The following is a 19,388-nucleotide window of genomic DNA, read 5'->3' as shown; positions in this document are numbered from 1 at the left end:
CAATCAGCTCGGCAAGGGCCGTTACTCCATTTACTTCGTCTTTCCAAAGAAAGACGGCACGTCAAGACCAATCCTGGATCTCAAAGGGGTGAACAGATGCCTTCGAGTTCCTCACTTCAAAATGGAGACGATTCGTTCGGTAATTGCATCGGTGCGTCCCGGAGAATTCCTGGCCTCCCTAGATCTCACGGAGGCGTATCTTCACGTGGGCATTCAGCCATCGTTCCAGCGTTTTCTCCGGTTCTGCATCCTGGGGCGGCATTACCAATTCCGGGCACTCCCGTTTGGCCTAGCGACAGCTCCCCGTACCTTCACGAAAGTGATGGTAGTGGTGGCGGCGCAGCTACGCCGAGAAGGGTTCCTAGTTCATCCTTACCTGGACGATTGGTTGATTCGAACGAAGTCCGAGGGTCAGTGTCGGCTGGCGGTAGACAGTCCTGCAGATCTTACAGTCTCTAGGCTGGATTGTCAACTTCAACAAGAGTCAGCTGGTACCTACCCAGACCTTGGAATACCTCGGAGCCGTGTTCGACACGAAACAGGGCAAGGTGTTCCTTTCTCAGGAGCGCACGTGCAAGCTACAGTCTCAGGTGAGGCGATTGTTGGCTCGCGGCGGGTCTGCGATTATCTGACGGTCCTGGGTTCTATGGCTTCAACTCTCGCGCTGGTTCCCTGGGCATTTGCTCATCTACGACCATTGCAGTCATCCTTGCTATCCCGCTGGAAGCCGGTGTCGGAGGAGTACTACCTACCACTTCCGCTCGCGGGCCAGGCGAGATCCAGCCTGTACTGGTGGCTGGATTCCAGTCATCTGACCGGCGGAGTGTCCCTTCTAGTGCCCGATTGGACGGTGGTGACCACGGATGCCAGTCTCTACGGCTGGGGAGCAGTTTGCCTAGGAAAGTCGGTTCAGGGCTTATGGTCAGCGTCTCAAGCCCAGTGGTCTATCAAGCGGCTAGAGACCAGAGCGGTACAACTGGCACTACAAGCCTTCCTACCTGCGGTGCGGGGAAAGGCGGTCCGGGTGTTATCGGACAACGCAACCACCGTGGCCTACATCAATCGCCAAGGCGGGACGAGGAGTCCGCTGGTGGCAAAGGAAGCGCAGCTCTTGATGGCTTGGTCGGAACAAAACCTCAGCAACATTGCAGCGTCTCACATTGCCGGAACCGACAACATCCAAGCGGATTTTCTCAGCCGTCATCGCCTGGATCCCGGGGAGTGGGAGCTGGCGGACGAAGCGTTTCTTTTCATCTGCAGGACGTGGGGAGTGCCCCACATGGATCTGATGGCCACGTGGCACAACGCAAAGGCTCCGCGATTTTACAGTCTGCATGGAGAAAGGGGAGCAGAGGGTGTCGACGCGTTGGTGCTTCCCTGGCCAATGGATGTCCTGCTGTACGTGTTTCCCCCGTGGCCCATGATCGGCAAAATTCTCCGGCGCATAGAGTTGCACCCGTCCAACGTGATCATGGTAGCACCGGAGTGGCCGCGCCGTCCGTGGTTTGCAGACCTCGTCCAGCTGTCTGTGGCGGAACCCCTCCGTCTCCAGAGGTTCGCGGGGCTCCTCCGACAGGGCCCCATCTGTTTGGAGGAGGCGGATCACTTCTGTCTCGCGGCATGGCTTTTGAGAGGAATCGGTTAAAGAGAAAAAGTTACTCAGACGCGGTGGTGGCCACGCTGCTGAGGTCCAGGAAGCAGTCTACCTCCATGGCGTATGTCCGAGTCTGGGTGGTCTTTGAGGAATGGTGCGTGAAACGCGGGTTGGATCCCACTTCCGCTTCGGTATCCGATATTCTGGCGTTTCTCCAGGCTGGTCTGGCCAAAGGGTTGGCGTGCAGCTCTCTGCGGGTTCAAGTAGCAGCGCTTGGTTGTTTGCGGGGTAAGGTTCAAGGATCCTCCCTGGCTCTTCACCCGGATATTTCCCGTTTTCTTCGCGGGGCTAAACATCTTCGTCCTCCTTTGCGTTTGCCATGTCCGTCCTGGAATCTTAATTGGGTGCTCTCCGCCTTATGCTCGGCACCGTTTGAGCCCTTGAAACACGCAACTGTCAAGGATCTCACGTTGAAGACTGTATTCCTGGTGGCGATTGTTTCGGCACGGCGTATTTCGGAGTTACAGGCTCTGTCCCTGTAGGGAGCCGTTCTTGCGTATTTCCGATTCGGGAGTTTCCTTGCGGACGGTCCCCTCCTTTCTCCCTAAAGTCGCGTCGGCGTTTCATCTAAACCAATCGGTTGAGCTTCCCGCTTTCGCTGTCGGGGAGTGCTCTGACCCGAAAACGAGGAATTTAAGGAAGCTTGATGTGCGGAGGTCACTCCTTCGCTATCTAGATGTCACTAATCCGTTTCGGGTGACAGATCATCTATTTGTTCTGTTCTCTGGTCCAAAGAAAGGGGCTGCAGTGTCCCGCACTACAATCGCCCGTTGGCTCAAGGAGGCCATTGGTTCGGCATACTTGGTGCGCGGAAAACCGCTTCCCGTGGGTCTTCATGCCCACTCGACTCGGTCTCAGGCGGCGTCTTGGGCGGAAGTTTCTCAAGTGTCGCCTCGAGATTTGCAGGGCGGCTACCTGGAAGTCGTTGCATACCTTTGTCAGACATTACAGATTGGATGTCTGGGCTACCGATTCCGGGGGTTTTGGAGAGAGGGTGCTCCGAGCAGGACTCTCTTCTTCCCACCCTTGGTAAGTTGGCTCTGGTACGTCCCAGGTGTCCTGGACTGATCCTGGTACGTACAGGGAAAGGAAAATTAGTTTCTTACCTGATAATTTTCGTTCCTGTAGTACCAAGGATCAGTCCAGGATCCCGCCTGTACGGCTGCGCTGAAGTAACAGAGTCTGCTCATCGTTTTATTAACTGATCTGATCGCTTGTTTAGCTCTCCCGGTTAGGGAGTCCGGTTCCAGATGGGTTGTCTGGTGTTATGTTCTGTTTAAGAAGCAAATTTTTTCTAGTTAGTTGTTGTTTTCATGGTTGAGTTTCTACTTTGACATTACGTAAGACTGAGGGGGCTGTGACTGGCACAGGGTCATATATGACTCACTCCGACAAGTTTTGCTCTGTCTCCATCTACTGGTGCGGAGTCACAACCCAGGTGTCCTGGACTGATCCTTGGTACTACAGGAACAAAAATTATCAGGTAAGAAACTAATTTTCCTATCTCTGTCTCCAGCAGATGGTGGAGGTGCAAAACCCTACAGTCTTAGTTACTCAGTTTAAAAAAAAAAGTAGAAGGTTTAGAGAACTTAGAAGAAATTTCTTCAAGCTCAAGACAGCCTCCCGGGGGGGGGGGAGGTTAGCAGGATCTGAGAGGACCATCCCCCCTGGTATCTGAGGCAATTGGAGTGGGGGTTGAGGCCCTGTTTATCACTTCTTCCCCTAGCGCTTTGGGGTGATACCAGGGAGCCCAGATCACTCACCCCAGGAGGCACCGGACCCGACGCGGACAGGTTGTAAAAAAAAAAAAAAAAAATCTTAAATTTACTTGAGAAAGCAGAGCTTCTGTCCAGGCCATGCTCTCCGTAGATTTTTTGTTTCCGGAGGGCTATTGCTAGGGGTGAGCCACATTCGACGTTCCTTTTCCTCCGTTGCCGTTTTTGCTGCCACGGGCAGCTGCTTCAATGCCGCTTGGTGCAGTCTGTAAAGCGTGTGGAGATGCGCGCGCGTGTCTTCAGGGAAGGCCTTTGCTCTGACTGCCTCCCCAGGGGGGAGGGAACCTCCGGAGCAGCTGAAATTAGGAAAACTGAGCCGTGCCGCGAGTCGGGGAGCCTCAGCTGGCCGCAGCACAGCATTCCAGACCCGTTCCAGCTCAGCGCGGGAATGGAGGCCATTTTGGCCACTTTTCGTGCGGCTGAGCGTGCCGCGGGGGGGTGAGGAGAAGTCTCCCCCTCCATTATCACTGCGCGTTAGTCCCTGCAGGGGGCGGCCCGTTGGATGTTTCAATTGATGTGGCTGAGGACATCCCTGAGGGGGCATCTGATTCCTCTTCATCCTCCTTTCCCTCGGACTTCATTATGCTATTGCATAAGGATTTTTAAGGCCCGCAAAGAGAAGTTCCGGGTCCCTGACAGCAATGTCTGGCCCCACTGCTAAGCGGCCTAGACTATCTGATAAAGTGACATGCCGAGACTGCAGCTCTCCCTTCAGACTGCACCGTCTCGTCCGCTGGACGATTCTTCATCTGATTTTGAGCCGGAGGATCAGGACTTGGGGGACAAGCCCCCGAGGGGGGCGGATCTGGATGACAGCCCTGACAATGCAATGCTGCAGGCTATGGAGGGAGATGACCCTAAGGTAGTCCGTCTCTTCAGGAGGGATGAATTGGGACCGCTCATCCCGGCAATTCTGGAGGAGTTGGGTATTGAGACTCCGCAGGAAGATTCCCAGATGGGGAATATTGATCCTGTTATGGTGGGCCTTCGGGGACCAACCAGATCCTTCCCTTTTCATCTCTCAGGCACTGACCTGCTCTTCCATGAATGGGACACCCTGGATTTCGCTTTGAAAGTCAGCAAAGGATGGATAAGCTGTATTCGTTACCGGAGGAAGCCCTGGACCTTCTTAGAGTCCCCAAGGTGGATTCGGCGGTGTCGGCCGTAACAAAAAAAACCACCATCCCAGTGACGGGAGTGACGGCTCTTCAAGATCTCCAGGATCGCAAGCTAGAGGTTCAGCTCAAGAAAATATTTGAGGTCTCCGCGCTGGGAGTATGGGCTGCCATGTGCAGCAGCTTCTCTTTGCGGGAAAGCCTTCGATGGGTGCAATGATCATCTCTCTCGGAAGAGGAGGCCGATCAAGCGGGACGTTTGGAAGCCACTGTGGCCTACAGTGCGAATGCCCTGTACGACCTCCTCCGTTCATCCACCCGTGTGGATGTACGGACTGCTATGATGTCAGCTGTCTTGGCCCACAGATTACTCTGGCTGAGAAACTGGTCTGCTGATGTCTCCTCCAAAGCTCAGTTGAGATCTTTACCGTTTAAAGGCAAGCTACTCTTCGGAAAGGACTTGAAGGATCTGATCCATTCCTTAGGGGAGAACAAGGTCCATCGGTTGCCAGAGGATAAACCCAAGATGAGAGTTTCCTTTACTCCTCGGTCCCGCTTCCGGGGAAATCAGAGATTTCGTTCTTCTAGATCATCAGGTTCCTCAGCTAGACAGTTTTCCAGCCGGCAACAGTCCTGGTCGCAGTCCTTTTGAGGCCGTCGCTTCGGCAGACCTGGGTCAAGCCAGTCTGCAGGAGTGTGCCTAAGTCCTCACAATGAGATGAGGCTGGTCCATTCCTCGGTTTCAATTGTGGGAGGCAGACTTTCGCAATTTTATGAGGAGTGGACCAAGCTGACGTTGGACCAGTGGGTCCTTAGTTTAATAAAGCACGGCTACGGTTTAGATCTTGTTCGGCGCCTGCGAGACCACTTTTTCGTCTTCCCATGCTCATATGCGGAACAGCATCGGGCGGTGCAGGACACATTGCAACGCCTTATCCAGCTCAGAGCCATCATTCAAGTGCCTCCCGCCGAACGACGGAAATGCCGCTATTCCATTTACTTTGTGGTGCCAAAGATAGAGGGCACCTTTCGGCCCATTCTTGGCTTGAAAAGAGTCAGCAGATGCCTTCGAGTACCTCTGTTTCGCATGGAGACCCTGAGATCAGTCATTGCGTCTGTGCACAAGGCGGAATTCCTAGCGTCTCTGGATTGCACCGAAGCATATTTACACATCTGTATCCGGCCCGACCACCAGAAGTTCCTGAGATTTTCGAACCTGGGAGAGCATTTTCAGTTTCGGGCTCTGCCATTCGGTCTTGCCTCAACGCCCAGGACCTTTACATGATTGTGGTAGCAGCACAGCTCCAGAAGGAAGAACTCTTGGTTCATCCATATCTGAATGATTGGTTGATCCAAGCAAAGTCGGAAGCTCTCTGCCATGCGGCGATTCACTAGGTTGGGTGAACAACCTAGCCAAAAGCCATCTGATTCCCTCCCAGTCCTTGGAATTCCTGGGAGCCCAGTTCGACACGAGCAGGGAAGAGTTTTTTGACGGGGGAGCACATAATCAAACTACAGGGACAAGTGCGAGATTTGTTGTCCAAACAACCTCCCAGAGTTTGGGACTATCTTCGGGTCTTCGGTTGAGGACTTCAACTCTGGAATTGGTCCCATGGGCATTTGCTCATATGAAACCTCTACAATCAGCATTGCTGTCCTATTGGAACCCGGTGTCAGAGCGGTTTCATCTTCCTCTTACAGAATATGCTCGTTCCAGTCTCGATTGGTGACTCATCTCGGACAACTTGAGCTGCGGTGTCCCTCTGGAGTTTCCCGTTTGGACGGTGGTGACCACGGATGCCAGTCTCTCAGGCTGGGGAGCGGTTTGTCAGGACAAATCAGTGCAAGGTCTGTGGTCAGTGGAGGAATCCCAGTGGTCGATCAATCGTCTGGAGACCGGGGTGGGGTGGGGGGGGGTTTCGCTTAGCATTGTAGGCTTTTCTATCACTTTTGCGGGGCAAGTCGGTCAGGGTTCTGTCCGACAATGCGACAGCAGTGGCTTATATCAATTGCCAGGGAGGAACCAAGAGCCAATCTATAGCGATCCGAGGCTCAGCAATTGATGCATTGGGCGGAACAGAATCTAGCCAGGATTGCTGCCTCTCACAGGTCAGTTTCCTCAGTCGCCACAGACTCTATCCCGGGGAATGGGAGCTGTCCGCGGAAACCTTTCACTGCATATGCGTCGTGGTCCCAGCCAAGTATGGACCTGATGGCAACGTTTTGCAATGCCAAGGCCCCTCGCTGCTTCAGTTGACGACGGTACTGCTGTATGTATTTCCACCCTGGCCTCTCATCGGCAGGGTGCTGTGCTGAATAGAATCTCACCCAGCGGAGGTAATCCTAGTGGCTCCTGAGTGGCCAAGACATCCATGGTTTGCGGATCTCATCGGTCTAGTGGTGGTCTAGTGGTGGACAGGGCCCCTGAGATTGAGAGCTTCCGAGGCTCCTACGACAGGGTCCCACTTGTTTGGAAGAGGCAGATCGCTTTTGTCTAGCGGCCTGGCTTTTGAGAGTAAATGTCTCATAAGCAAAGGTTATTCGGATGCAGTGGTGGCTACCCTTTTGCGGGCTTGGAAAGCCTCTACCTTCCTAGCCTACGTCCGAGGGTGGGGAGTCTTTGAATCATGGTGCGTTGAGCATAAGGTGGAGCCTACTTGGGCCCTGATGTCGGATATTTTATCTTTCTTACAGGCAGCTCTCTCAGGGTACAGGTTACGGCTCTCTGTTGTTTCCATGGTGAAATCCATGGGGTAGCCTTGTCCGCGCATCCAGATGTTGCTCGTTTTCTCCGGGGAGCAAAGCATTTGCATCCGCCGATCAGAGACCCTTGTCCCTCATGGAACTTAAACCTGGTGCTTAAAGCTTTGTGTGCGGCACTTTTTGAACCCCTGAAGAGAGCGACGTTAAAAGATCTGATGTTGAAGGTAGTTTTCCTCGTGGCTATTTCCTCAGCGCACAGAGTTTCTGAGCTTCAGGCGCTATCATGCAGGGAGCCCTATTTTGAGAATTATGGATTCCGGAGTTTCCTTGTGGACGGTGCCTTCCTTTCTTCCGAAGGTGGTATCCTCTTTTCATTTATTTATTTATTTATTTATTTATTTATTTAATGTTTTTTGTTATACCGAGTTTCATGATAGGCATCACATCAACCCGGTTTACAATTAACAAAGTGTGAAAGCATAACGTAGCGTAATAAACAATATTCTCAATAAGAACCTTGAACTTTTAAATACAGAGAATCAGAAAAAGGATGTGAGAAAGTTACAATAAAACAGGGAAAAATTAACTTGGAACTGGAAGAGGGGAGAGAAAGAACAGAGCAATATTTACATTTCAGCCAATTAATGTAATAGAGTAGCAAGATGAGTAAATAAGACTATGCGAATAAATGTGGCGGTACATCACTATGAAACGGAACATACGTAACCGGATGGCTAAATATGACACAGAATATGAATAAATATGACACAGTATATAGATCCAATTGTGCTGTTGCGTGAAGGTTTTATTCAGGGCTTGGAAATGCTTTTTTGAAAAGCCAAGTTTTTAGTCTCTGTTGAATTTCCGTCTTTTCCTAGTTTAGACCATTTGATCCCCTGTCTCGAGACCTGAGAAAGCTTAATGTATGCCGGGTTCTGTTGCACTTCTTGAAGGTTACCAACAGTTTCTGTATGTCGGATCATATTTTTGTATTGTGGAGTGGCCCTAAAAGGAGGACATAAGGCGGCTAGAGTTACGATCGCCTGCTGCATGAAAGAAGCTATTGGGTCAGTGTACCTTCTTTGTGGTCGGCCACTCTCAGTCTGTCTTCGAGCGCATTCTACCCGGTGACAGGTGGCCTTGTGGGCAGAGTGCCAGCAAGTGTCGCCACAGGAGATTTGTAGAGCGGCCACTTGAGTTAATTCACACCTTTGCTAGGCATTACCGGTTGGATGTGCAGGCCCCAGGTTCTGGGGGGTTTGGTGACGGGGTGATCCGAGCGGAGTTCTCCGGGTCCCTCCCCATGTAGAAGAGCTCTGGTACATCCCAGGAGTCTGGATTGATCCGGGTACGTACAGGGAAAGAAAAATTGATTCTTACTGCTTATTTTCATTCCTGTAAGTACCACGGATCAGTCCAGAGTCCCACCCAGTTCAGCATAGAGACAACGGTTTTCATTGCTCTGCAGATAATTCGAAACTCTTAAAACAATACTTTTCATTGAAGTTGTACCAAGTTGTCACGGGCTCTACTGCCATTTGGGGTTAGTGGGCCTGATTCCTGTGGTAGTACCTCTCAGCGGTGTTAGTTAAGTTGGGTTTGGATTCATTCAGCTTTGATACAGTGTAATACTGGCAGACTGTAGGTGGCACCTCTGAGTATAGGACAGAGTTCGCCAAAACTTCTCTGTCTCCATCTGCTGGAGGGGAGGCAAAACCCAGGAGTCTGGACTGATCCGTGGTACTACAGGAATGAAAATTAGCAGGTAAGAACCAGTTTTCCTTTGGAGGCCTGACTCGCTGCTAGGAGCCATTGCCTCATGCTGCAGCTCACCCCTTAGTGAGAATTAGCTCCTGAGTCAGGGCCGGTTTGTGCATGGTTCTGTTGGAAGCTTTTTTCCAGCTTCACTTTCTGTTTGGCAGGTACCGCGCCCCAGAGCTGCTACTGGGGACCACCACCCAGACCACAGCTATTGACATGTGGTAAGACATTATCCGCTAGGGCCTAACAAGGGAGGAGGGTGGCCCGTTCTGAGAAGGCGGGTGGGCAGGCTGGCTGCTCAGATGGATCTCTTGCCAACAGATTCTTCTCTCTCTTCTCCCCTTCTCCAGGGCCGTAGGGTGTATTCTGGCTGAACTTCTGGCTCACAAGCCCTTGCTCCCGGGCAGCTCTGAAATCCAACAGATTGACCTCATCGTGCAGCTGCTTGGGACGCCCAATGAGAACATCTGGCCGGTACGTGTGCTGCATCGTTATTGTCTGTGCTGTGAATGGGGGAGGGGGGTGTCCAGCTTTGCTTTCTTCTGCATCTCTCATCTGCCCCCTTCTCATGCTTGCCCTGCAGGGTTTTTCCAAGCTGCCGCTGGTCAGTCAGTACACGGTGAGAAAACAGCCATACAATAACCTGAAGCACAAATTTCCCTGGCTCTCCGAGGCAGGCCTGCGGCTACTTAACTTCCTCTTTATGTATGACCCCAAAAAAAGGTAAAGGGCTTCTCCCCTACCCCCCAGGGAACTTGGGAGCTGACACAGGGAAGGCCCCTCTAGCACAAACTCTGGGTGTTGGGGGGGGGGGGGGGGGGGGGAGAGAAATCTTGGGTCTTATTGGCCCTAATTCTTCCTGTGCTGCCCTTTCTCTTTTCAGAGCCACCGCGCAGGACTGCTCGGAAAGCTCCTACTTCAAAGAGAAGCCTCTGCGTAAGTGGCCAAGACTGCGCTGCGTTTTGGGAACGGACTCAGCAGCCACGGCTTGGTTAACATTTGCCGCTTTCTTGTCCTGCAGCCTGTGAGCCGGAGCTGATGCCCACCTTCCCGCATCATCGCAACAAGCGGGTAGCGGGCGGGGGGATGGAGAGCCGTGGCAAGCACTGACAGGCTGACTGCACGTGGGAGGTAAGTTATGCCTGACCCCCACCCCCTAGGCAGTTTCCTTATCCCATGGTAGGGAAGGACCCACAAAACAAGATGGTAATCAGTCTAGGATAGCCACGGATGTGAAGAAACAAAAACAAGACCGATGCCTTGGAAAATGATTTATTCAAATAGATTGTAACAATCCCATGGTCCATCCTTTTCTTGCTGTAAAAGGGTCTCGCACAGGTCGATTCCATCACAGTTTATCAGTGGGGCTGCAGTTCTGTCAGATTCTAACCATGTAGTAATTAAACAGCCTGGTACCCCAGATCCACACTTACTTCTCTCTTGTGTTTCAGGTTCCAAGAAAACACACGGAAGCCAGAAAAGCTGATTTTTCTAAATGTGGAAATCCTGGAGGCGGTGGCAGACTGTACCCAGGAACGGGCAGGGTCAGGAGCAGGCAGGAAGGGGTAGCGGCAGAATGTGTTTAGTAGTGGGCCCGCGGCAAGGAGGGGAGGGCAGTGGCAGCTTGCATCCAGACATGGGCATTCAGTAGGCTGGGGGATGGGGGGGGGGGGGGCACTGGCAAGTTCCACGTGGGAGCAAGGATTTGCATAGAGTATGGCAGGCAGAGAATCAAAGAGTAGGTGCTTTAGAGGGGTAGGGGGAGGATAAGCAGGATTGCACATCATGCCCTAGAGCAGGGATGAGCAAGCTGGGGGGCTTGAACTATCCTGAAGGGGGTTGGGGCATACTGGCTGTCCAATCAGGGAATAAAAAAAAATGGTACTATGCAGCCACTGAATGCTCAGGAGGGAGGGACAACATTGTAAGCATGCCATGGTTTAGCCATGTCTCTTTTTGGGAGGACCTGCTTCTGCTGGGGTGGGCCCAGGTGGAGAGTCACACGGGAGCAGCCACTGAAGTGTTCCACAGCCTAAGAACTGCTGCCACCCTTAGGCCTCAGCCCGGGAGGAGTTCCTGCTGCTGCCTCCACGCCCCTACTCGGGGAGAGAGATCACATTTGTTGCCCACCTGGAGGGGTGGGGGGAAATGGTGAGGTATGGGAGGGGAATGGGCAAAGAGTCCAGAGAGAATGAGGAGGTGTCTGGGTATGGAGTGTCTGTCTCCCCCTGTCTGTCCCAGTAAGGGTAACAGTGTCTGAGTGGGTTTTTTGGTTTTTTTAAATGAGGTATCTATCTTTCTCTCTAGGTGTCTGCTTGTCAGTGCTTACTCCTTTCTGCAATTTGAAGAGAAACTAAATGGGGGTTTTGAGCCAATGGTTGGCATTGTGGCTGCTTGGTGAATATCCTTCACCTATAGGAAAATTAGTTTCTTACCTGATAATTTTCGTTCCTGTAGTACCATGGATCAGTCCAGACCGCTGAGATTATGCCTCCCTTCCAGCATATGGAGTCATAGAATCAAACTGAAAAGCACCCCTCATAACCGGTTTGCCACCTGCGATCCCTTCAGTATAATCAATATCAAAGCAGAATGAAGAAACTTTAATTGTAATTTACTTTATCTTTTAAACCAATGGCTAGAACAAACGGTGTGAACATGAAAATTATGCATACGGAAGGAGTGCCAACTAGAAAAACTTTTATGTCAATATCTTAGTATTCTTCGATACAACCTGCAGAAAGATAAGCAAATAACCAAGCGGACTCCCCAGAACATGCAACCCCGGGCGGGCGTCTGGACTGATCCGTGGTACTACAGGAATGAAAGTTATCAGATGATAAACAAATTTTCCTTTCCCTGTATGTACCCGGAACAGTCCAGACTGCTGGGATGGGGATGGGGTGGGAACCGGAGAGTCCTGCTCTGAGCACACTGCTGCCAAAACAATCTACCTCCAGAGCTCGGACATCCAAACGGTAATGCCTAGCAAAAGTGTGCAAAGATTTCCAAGAAGCCACTCGGCAAATCTCTTGCAGCGAAACACACTGATTCTCTGCCCAAGATGCCACTTGAGATCTGATTGAATGAGCCTTGAGACCATCCGGAACCGATCAACCATGACAAATTTAAGCCAAAGCTATAGCATCCTTCAACCATCGGGCAATGGTAGCTTTGGTTCCTGAACATACCCAGATCAGTCCAGAAAAGTGGGTTGTGTATCCCTACCAGCAGATGGAGTCAGAGAGCAAAGCTTTGGGCACTGCCATATATACAAGAGTGCCACCTGCAGTTCCTCAGTATTTCTCTGACTCCAGCAGATGGTAGAGATGCACTCCTGCAGTCTTACTAGTTTTTAGTTAGTTTTTTTTAGTTAGATTTTAAAGAGATTTTTCTTTTTGGTTAGGGTCACTTCCTGAGGTGTTAGGCACCTTCGTGGGCCATCCCTCAGTGGAAGCTGGGCATCCGGGGGATTGGGTTGTCCTGTCTGGGTTTCGCCCGCTTCAGCTTGGTTGTGGAAGGCCAGGGGCTCCTGATTACTCCCCACCAAAAGCTGCTTTAGCTGCTCCCTTTCCCCCTGCACTAATTTGGCTCCGTAAAATTTTTACAAAAAAACCTTTCTCCTCCGAGGTAAGGAGTCGGTGAAGTGGGGGGCTGCCTGTAGCGGCCGATGCAGGACTTGGGCATCGTGTTCCCTCTGCCCCCGGGGCGTTATCTGAAGGGAGAGGGTGAGTTGGGCTTTGGGCCCGTTTGCAGTGCGTTCCTCCACGTTTTCAGCACTGCTGTTGCTACTCGGGCTGCCAGCGTTGTAGCATGGACCCTCGCACAGAATTGCTGATCTGCCACGTGTGCGGTACCCTTACTCAGTTACTGGATGCGGCTTCCTCCTCAGGCTTGGAGGGCTTGTCGGGGCCAGTCGACAACCACCCCCCCCCCCCCCCCCCGCGGATCAGGAGATGAGGATTCTCCACCCATTTTGGCACCCTTGGGGGAAGATCTCGCTGGCGATGCCACCCCCTGTGATTCTGTGGAGGGGGAGGGGGACCCAGAAGGGTTTTCCCTGGAATTCATTTTGCTTATGCACAAAGCCTTCCTAGCTAGGAGGCATATGACATCTAAAAGGACCGGACAACCAGTGGACCTGTCGGTACCTCCTGCAAAGAAGGCACAGGTCGCAGAGCAGCAGCAGCGTCTGGGGGAACAGCCTCGCCAGCTGGGAGACACCCTCCGGGTACCACAGGACCCAAGTACGGGGTCAGGTGCTGCGACAGCCCCAGGGACGACTCCGGGGGCAGACTAGGTCCTGATTCTGGATCCTGATCTGGATGGTGATGATCTCCCACCCGCTGAGGGTGATGATCCCAGTGTAGTCTGCCTTTTCAAGCGGAGGAGCTGTGGCCCCTTATTCCACAGGTCTTGGATGTCCTGGGCCTTAAAGGTGTCTCAGGAAGAGTCCGACAACGAAGGGGTTAACTGGTCCTCTATGGGATATGGGGTCCTACAACCTCTTTCCCGTTACCTAAGAAGGTCCGCAAGCTGGTAACCCATGAGTGGGAGGCTCTGGATTTGGGGCTTAAGGTGGGCAGGGCTATGGCAAAACTATACCACCTGTCTATAGATGTTATAGACCTTCTGAAGATTCCAAAGGTGGATGCCGAGGTCTATGTGGTCACAAAAAAGGCCACTATTCCAGTAACGGGGTCTGCAGTTTTGAAAGACATGCAAGACCGCAAACTTGAGATACAGTTAAAGCGGGTCTTTGAGGTTGCCGCTTTGAGTCTCCGGGTGGCAGTTTGTGCTAGCCTTATGCAGCGGGCGTGCCTGTGCTGGGTCCAGGACTCTACGTCCACTTCGGGGTCCGGCGGCAGTGGAGCGCTGCAGGCCGCCCGGTTAGAGGCGGGCATCGCTTATGTTGCGGATGCGCTTTACGACCTGGTGTGTGCACCGATACGGTGGTGACGGCGCACCGGCTCCTCTGGCTGCGAAATTGGGCAGCGGATTTGTCCTCGAAATCCCAGCTTTGTAATCTCCCCTTTAAGGGCAAGCTCCTTTTCGGGGACTACCTCGATAAGTTGGTTAAGCTGCTTGGGGAATCCAAGGGCAATGAGTTGCCAGAAGATAGGAGATCTTTGAAGAAGGTTTTTCCTCCTCGGGCTCATTTTGGAGATGCTCGCTGGTATCGAGCCGCCAGATATACCACGCCTTCTGGCCCTAAACCAATACCGGGGTGCCAGCAGTCCTTTCGTGGTGGTCACCGCTCCGGTAGGGACACTGGAAACCTCTGTGCAGGAAACAGTAAACCCTCCTAATGAAGCACCCATTCCGTCGACAAAGCTGTCGGTGGCAGATTGTCCAACTTTGACACGAAATGGGCAAGGATTACCTCTGACCGCTGGGTCCTGAAAGTGATCAGAGATGGCGATGCTCGAGTTTTCGCAACCGGTTCGGGAGGTTTTTGTGGAGTCCTGCGTGGCCTCCCGCAACAAGCGCGAGGCAGTGCGGGTGACCCTTCTCGACCTCAGGGCTTATTGTCCCAGTTCCGGAGGCACAGCAGGGACGGGGAAGGTACTCTGTTTACTTTGTGGTACCCAAGAAGGAGGGCACGTTTCGTCCCATCCTCGATCTGCAGAAGGTAAACAGTTGTATTCGGGTTCCTCGTTTTCAAATGGAGACCCTGAGGACTGTTATGGCTGCTGTGCGGACAGGAGAATTTCTAGCGTCCTTGGACCTCACGGAGGCATATCTCCACATACCAATCTGGTTGAGCTGCCAGAGGTTTCTGCACTTCAAAGTTTTGGGGCAGCATTTCCAATTCTGAGCCCTCCCATTTGGTCTCGCCACAGCTCCTCGAACGTTCACCAAGGAAATGGTGGTAGTAGTGGCCTTCCTTCGCAAGGAAGGGATTTTAGTCCATCCTTACCTGGATGACTGGTTGATTCGCGTGAAGTCACGGGACGACTGCGAGAGATCAGTGTGCATGGTGGTGTTCACCTTACAGTCGCTCGGGTGGGTCATCAATGTGCAGAAGAGCCACTAGGAACCCACCCAGGAGCTGGTTTACTTGGGATCCCAGTTCAATACCTTGCGCAGCAAGGTGTTTCTGGCGGCGGACCTAGTGACAAAGTTACAAGGTCAGATCCACGCCCTTCTCCGGGGAGAGAACCCCACAGGCTGGCATCATCTACAGGTACTGGGATCCATGGGCGTTCGCTTACTTATGACCGTTACAGTGTGTGCTTTTGTTGAGATGGAGTCCTGTGTCGGAACAGTTCCACCTACCAATGCCGCTGCTTACAGATTCCAGTCAGTCTGTCGTGGTGGCTATCATGTGGCTATTGTCGTGGTGGCTATCATGTGGCTATTGTGTATCTGAATTGGCTGATAATCTCCACTGATGCCAGCCTATCCGGTTGGGGCGCAGTGTGTGCAGACAAATCCACCCAAGGTCTCTGGTCGACGGAAGGATCCTGGTCATCAATCGTCTCGAGACAAGAGCTGTTCAACTTGCCTGCAAGCATTCCTACCCTGGATCCAGGGCAGGATGGTACGAGTGTTCTCCAACAATGCGACGACAGTGGCTTACATCAACCGGCAAGGTGGGAGAAGACGTCCCTCGGTGGCGCTCGAGGCGCAGTTCCTGTTTGCCTGGGCGGAGCATCATTTCAGGGGAATTGCCGCTTCTCACGTTCAGGCAGACTTTCTCAGCCGACAGCAGCTCAATCCAGGAGAGTGGGAGTTGTCGCTCGAATCGTGGAACCTCATTTGCCCCAGTTAGATCTGATGGCAAGACAGGCGAATACGAAGACGGTACGCTTCTTCAGCTGTCGATGGGAGCGGGGTTCGGTGGGTCTCGACGCTCTGGTGTGCCCTTGGCCCACAGGAATTCTACTTTCCCAGTACGTACCAGGATCAGTCCAGAGAAGTGGGTTGTGTATCCCTCCCAGCAGATGGAGTCAGAAAACAAACCTTTGGGCACTGCCATATATACGAGAGTGCCACCTATAGTCCCTCAGTATTTCTCTGACTCCAGCGGATGGCAGAGCTACACACCTGCAGTTTCTTGTTTTAGTTTTTAGTACTTAGAATTTTTTTCCTTTCTTTGTTTGTAATTGCTTCCTGAGGTGTTAGGCACCTTCGTGGGCCATCCCTCAGTGGAAGCCGGGCGTCCGGGGGATTGGATATCCTCGTCCAGGTCTCGTCTGCTTCGGGTCCGTGTGTGAAGGCCAGAAGCTCCTGATTTTTCACCACGGTCACTGCTGCAGCTGCTCCCTTGATCCCTGCTAGGACATTACAGCTTTGGCCTCCATAAAGTTGTTGTATTTAAAAAAAAAAAAAAAAAAAAAAAAAAAAAAAAAAGTGGCCTTCGTAACCTAGCCGGAAGCAGTCGACTCTGAGGTAAGGAGTTGGTCTGGGGGGATCGGACCCACAGAGGCCATGTGGGGAGGCTGTTAGCTCGGGTCCCTCAGCTCCTGGGGCTCCGGGTTGCCAGGAAAGGGACGGGGTAAGTTTGTGTTCATTGCCCAGCTGTTTCCTTTACTTTTTTTCTGCCTTTGGCGCGGCGGCAGTTTTTTCTTACTGTCAGACCTTGTCTCTGCGACCCGTCTGTGCCAGCGTTTTGACGCGCGGGTTTTCGACCATTTTTCTTTGCCTTCCCCCTCTGCCTGTCTTCCTGCTTCGCGGCTGAATGCGGTGGTTCTGCGATCGTGGCCTTGTCCCAGCTTCCTCCATGAGATGGCACGTTTCCTGTAATGGGGCTGCGCTCAAAATCGATGGCCTGCCGCATGTGTGGCAATCGCGACCAGGCCCTAGATGCGCAGTTTTTGTGCCCTGAGTGCGCTCAGGAAGCTGGACAGCTTTCGGGACCAAAGGGCCCCTCCCCCGCAGGTGGCCCAAGCCTCATTTCAGGAGGGGATGACCCCCCCCCCCCCCCACCGTTTTAGCTTCAATCGGGGTAAATCTTTCGGGGGGAGTGGTTGCTCCACCCCCAGTCAAGGGGAGGGGGCTCCAGAGGGGTTCTCCCTGGAGTTCATCCTCCTCATGCACAAGGCCTTTTTGGCTCGCAAATGTGCACCATTCACGCGGCCCGGAGCTCAGAAGGATGTCTGTCACACACCCACCCCCCCACCCCCCCGGGAGAAGGTTGCTAGGGCAACAGATCCTGGGCAGGCTCCTGTGGATCAGGGGCACACATGAAAGGAGGATGTTTGGAGCCTTCAGGGACCCCTACCGGTGGACAGATTGGGGACACCTGCGGGAGCAGGGGTGGAGCCAGACCCGGATCCAGGGGACTTGGATACGGACGATACAAATGATCCAGATACGCCTCCTGCGGAGAGTGACGATCCTAGTGTGGTCCGCTTGTTTAAACGGGACGAACTACGGCCCCTTATTCCTCAGGTCCTGGAGGTCCTGGGCCTTAAGATATTTCAGGAGGAGTTGGATAATGGGGTTAATCCCGTTCTCGACGGCATAAGGGGTCCTACTACGTCTTTTCCTCTCCCGAAGAAGGTTCGCAAGTTGGTGACCCGAGAATGGGAAGCGCCTGACGCCAGTCTGAAAGTAGGCAGAGCAATGGCTAAAGTGTATCCACTGTCGTCTGATGTCTTGGACCTGTTGAAGATCCCTAAAGTGGACGCCCCGGTCTCGGCGGTCACCAAAAAGACCACTATTCCGGTCGCTGGGGCAGCAGCCCTGAAAGACATGCAGGACCGGAAGCTGGAAATCCAGTTGAAGCAAGCATTTGAGGTCACAGCGTTGAGTCTTCAAGCCGCAATCTGCGCCAGCCTGATGCAGAGAGCATGTCTGAGTTGGGTTCAGGACATGTCTGCCGCTACCATTGCAGGCAGCGGGGGGGTGTTACAGTCCGCACGGTTGGAGTCGGGATCGCCTATGTGGCCGATGCCCTGTATGATCTCGTGAGGACCTCAGCCAGGAGTATGGTCTCCATGGTGTTGGCGCGACGGTTCCTCTGGCTAAGGAATTGGGTGGCGGATTTGTCCTCTAAATCCCAACTCTGCAACCTGCCTTTTAAGGGCAGATTCCTGTTTGGAGACTAACTGGATCAGCTAGTAAAACTGCTACCGGAATCCAATGGCAATCGACTACCGGAAGACAGGAGATCGTCCAAGAAGGCCTTCCCTCCACGAGCTCGTTTCAGGGATATTCGTCTGTTTAGGACCAGTAGATACTCAGCGCTGAACGCCTCTAAACCTGCTTCTGGACGTCAGCAGTCTTTTCGAGGGGGACGCCAGCCGGGCAGGGACTCAGGACATCCGGGTGCAGGCGGCGCCAAAGCCTCTCGGTGAAGCCACGAGCACCCATTCTGTCATCTAAACTGTAGGAGGCAGATTGTCCGACTTTTACACGGAATGGGCAAGAATTACCTCAGACCGCTGGGTCTTAGAGGTCATCAGAGACAGGTATGCCTTGGAATTCTCCTCTCTTGTTCGAGAGGTGTTTGTAGAGTCCCAAGTGTCCCTCACTCAGCAAGCGCGAGGCAGTCCAGGGAACGCTGCAACTACTTCTCGAGCTCGGGGTTATTGTTCCCGTACCAGAGACACAACAAGGAAGAAGCCATTTCCTAGCGTGTAGCAGATGGACTCATAACGAATGGGTATAGTGTGCTCGTGCTAGCAGTTGGAGACGGATCTGACATCAGCACGTAGTACATATACCCCTGCAGGAAGTGCAGAAGCTCAGTAATTTCCGTCTCCAAAGCAGTTTGGCGCTACCTCACGCTCACTGAGCGTTTTTCCAAATTCTAACGACTAAATTCATAGAAAAATCCTACCTGAAGACGAGCCCCGCACTCCTGCGGTGATACCCTCGGGTCCCTCCCCCAGTTGAGTTTCCTGAGGTGATTTCCGTGGTCCCTCAGAGGTAAGAGCCTCGGTCCAGTGGCCGAATCGCGGCAGGGGACCTAGCCCCCGAGTGAGAAGGGCTCGGGCGCGGCATAGAGGCAGCCTCGGTCCCGATCTGTTCGCGGTGAGGACTTGGCTCCCGAGCAAGATGAGTTCGGGCGCGGCTTAGAGGCAGCGGGTGCCCTTCCTCGAGCGCAGCGGTGACGGTAATCACCCTCTCCCCCCGCAGCCGGAGACCGCCCTGGTCGCAGCCGGGAAGCGCCGAAGATCAGGTAAGGCGTACATCTTTACTTTGGTCTCCGAAGAGCAGGATTAGCGGGGTCTGCCTACGTGGAAGCCCGCCATTTTGCCTGCCTGCTCGCCGTCGCCATCTGCCCTGGTTCGCCGCCTCGATCTAGTGTTAAGTATGCGCACAGGCAACGGGCGCGTATGTTAGGCACCTGAAAGTACTTAGGCGCATATTGATAGGCGCACGTTGTTAGGCACACCTTGATAGGCGCACAGCTTTCGCGCATATTAC

At 53.0% G+C, this 19,388-nt stretch overlaps 1 protein-coding gene across 5 annotated transcripts in view; it reads left to right on the top strand.

Annotated features, from left to right (window-relative positions):
• Nucleotides 1-10,676, top strand: part of CDK10 (cyclin dependent kinase 10) — a 59,075-nt gene extending 48,399 nt beyond the window's left edge. For 2 of the 5 annotated variants that reach the window (XM_029608222.1, XM_029608221.1), the window contains exons 9-14: nt 9,170-9,229; nt 9,359-9,482; nt 9,592-9,731; nt 9,892-9,944; nt 10,030-10,139; nt 10,460-10,675. In XM_029608222.1, coding sequence (XP_029464082.1) covers nt 9,170-9,229; nt 9,359-9,482; nt 9,592-9,731; nt 9,892-9,944; nt 10,030-10,118 — 466 coding nt within the window. In that variant the 3' untranslated portion in view covers nt 10,119-10,139; nt 10,460-10,675. Of the gene's footprint in view, nt 1-9,169; nt 9,230-9,358; nt 9,483-9,591; nt 9,732-9,891; nt 9,945-10,029; nt 10,140-10,459 lie in introns of all 5 variants that reach the window. The other 3 variants (XR_003857677.1, XM_029608219.1, XM_029608220.1) reach the window with 3 other exon arrangements.
• Nucleotides 10,677-19,388: the final 8,712 nt, after the last annotated feature.

This window comes from Rhinatrema bivittatum, chromosome 7 (genome assembly GCF_901001135.1).
Source record: "Rhinatrema bivittatum chromosome 7, aRhiBiv1.1, whole genome shotgun sequence".
Taxonomy (NCBI): domain Eukaryota; kingdom Metazoa; phylum Chordata; class Amphibia; order Gymnophiona; family Rhinatrematidae; genus Rhinatrema; species Rhinatrema bivittatum.
The sequence above is the reverse complement of the archived record's forward strand: the minus strand, read 5'-3'. Positions and strand labels throughout refer to the sequence as shown.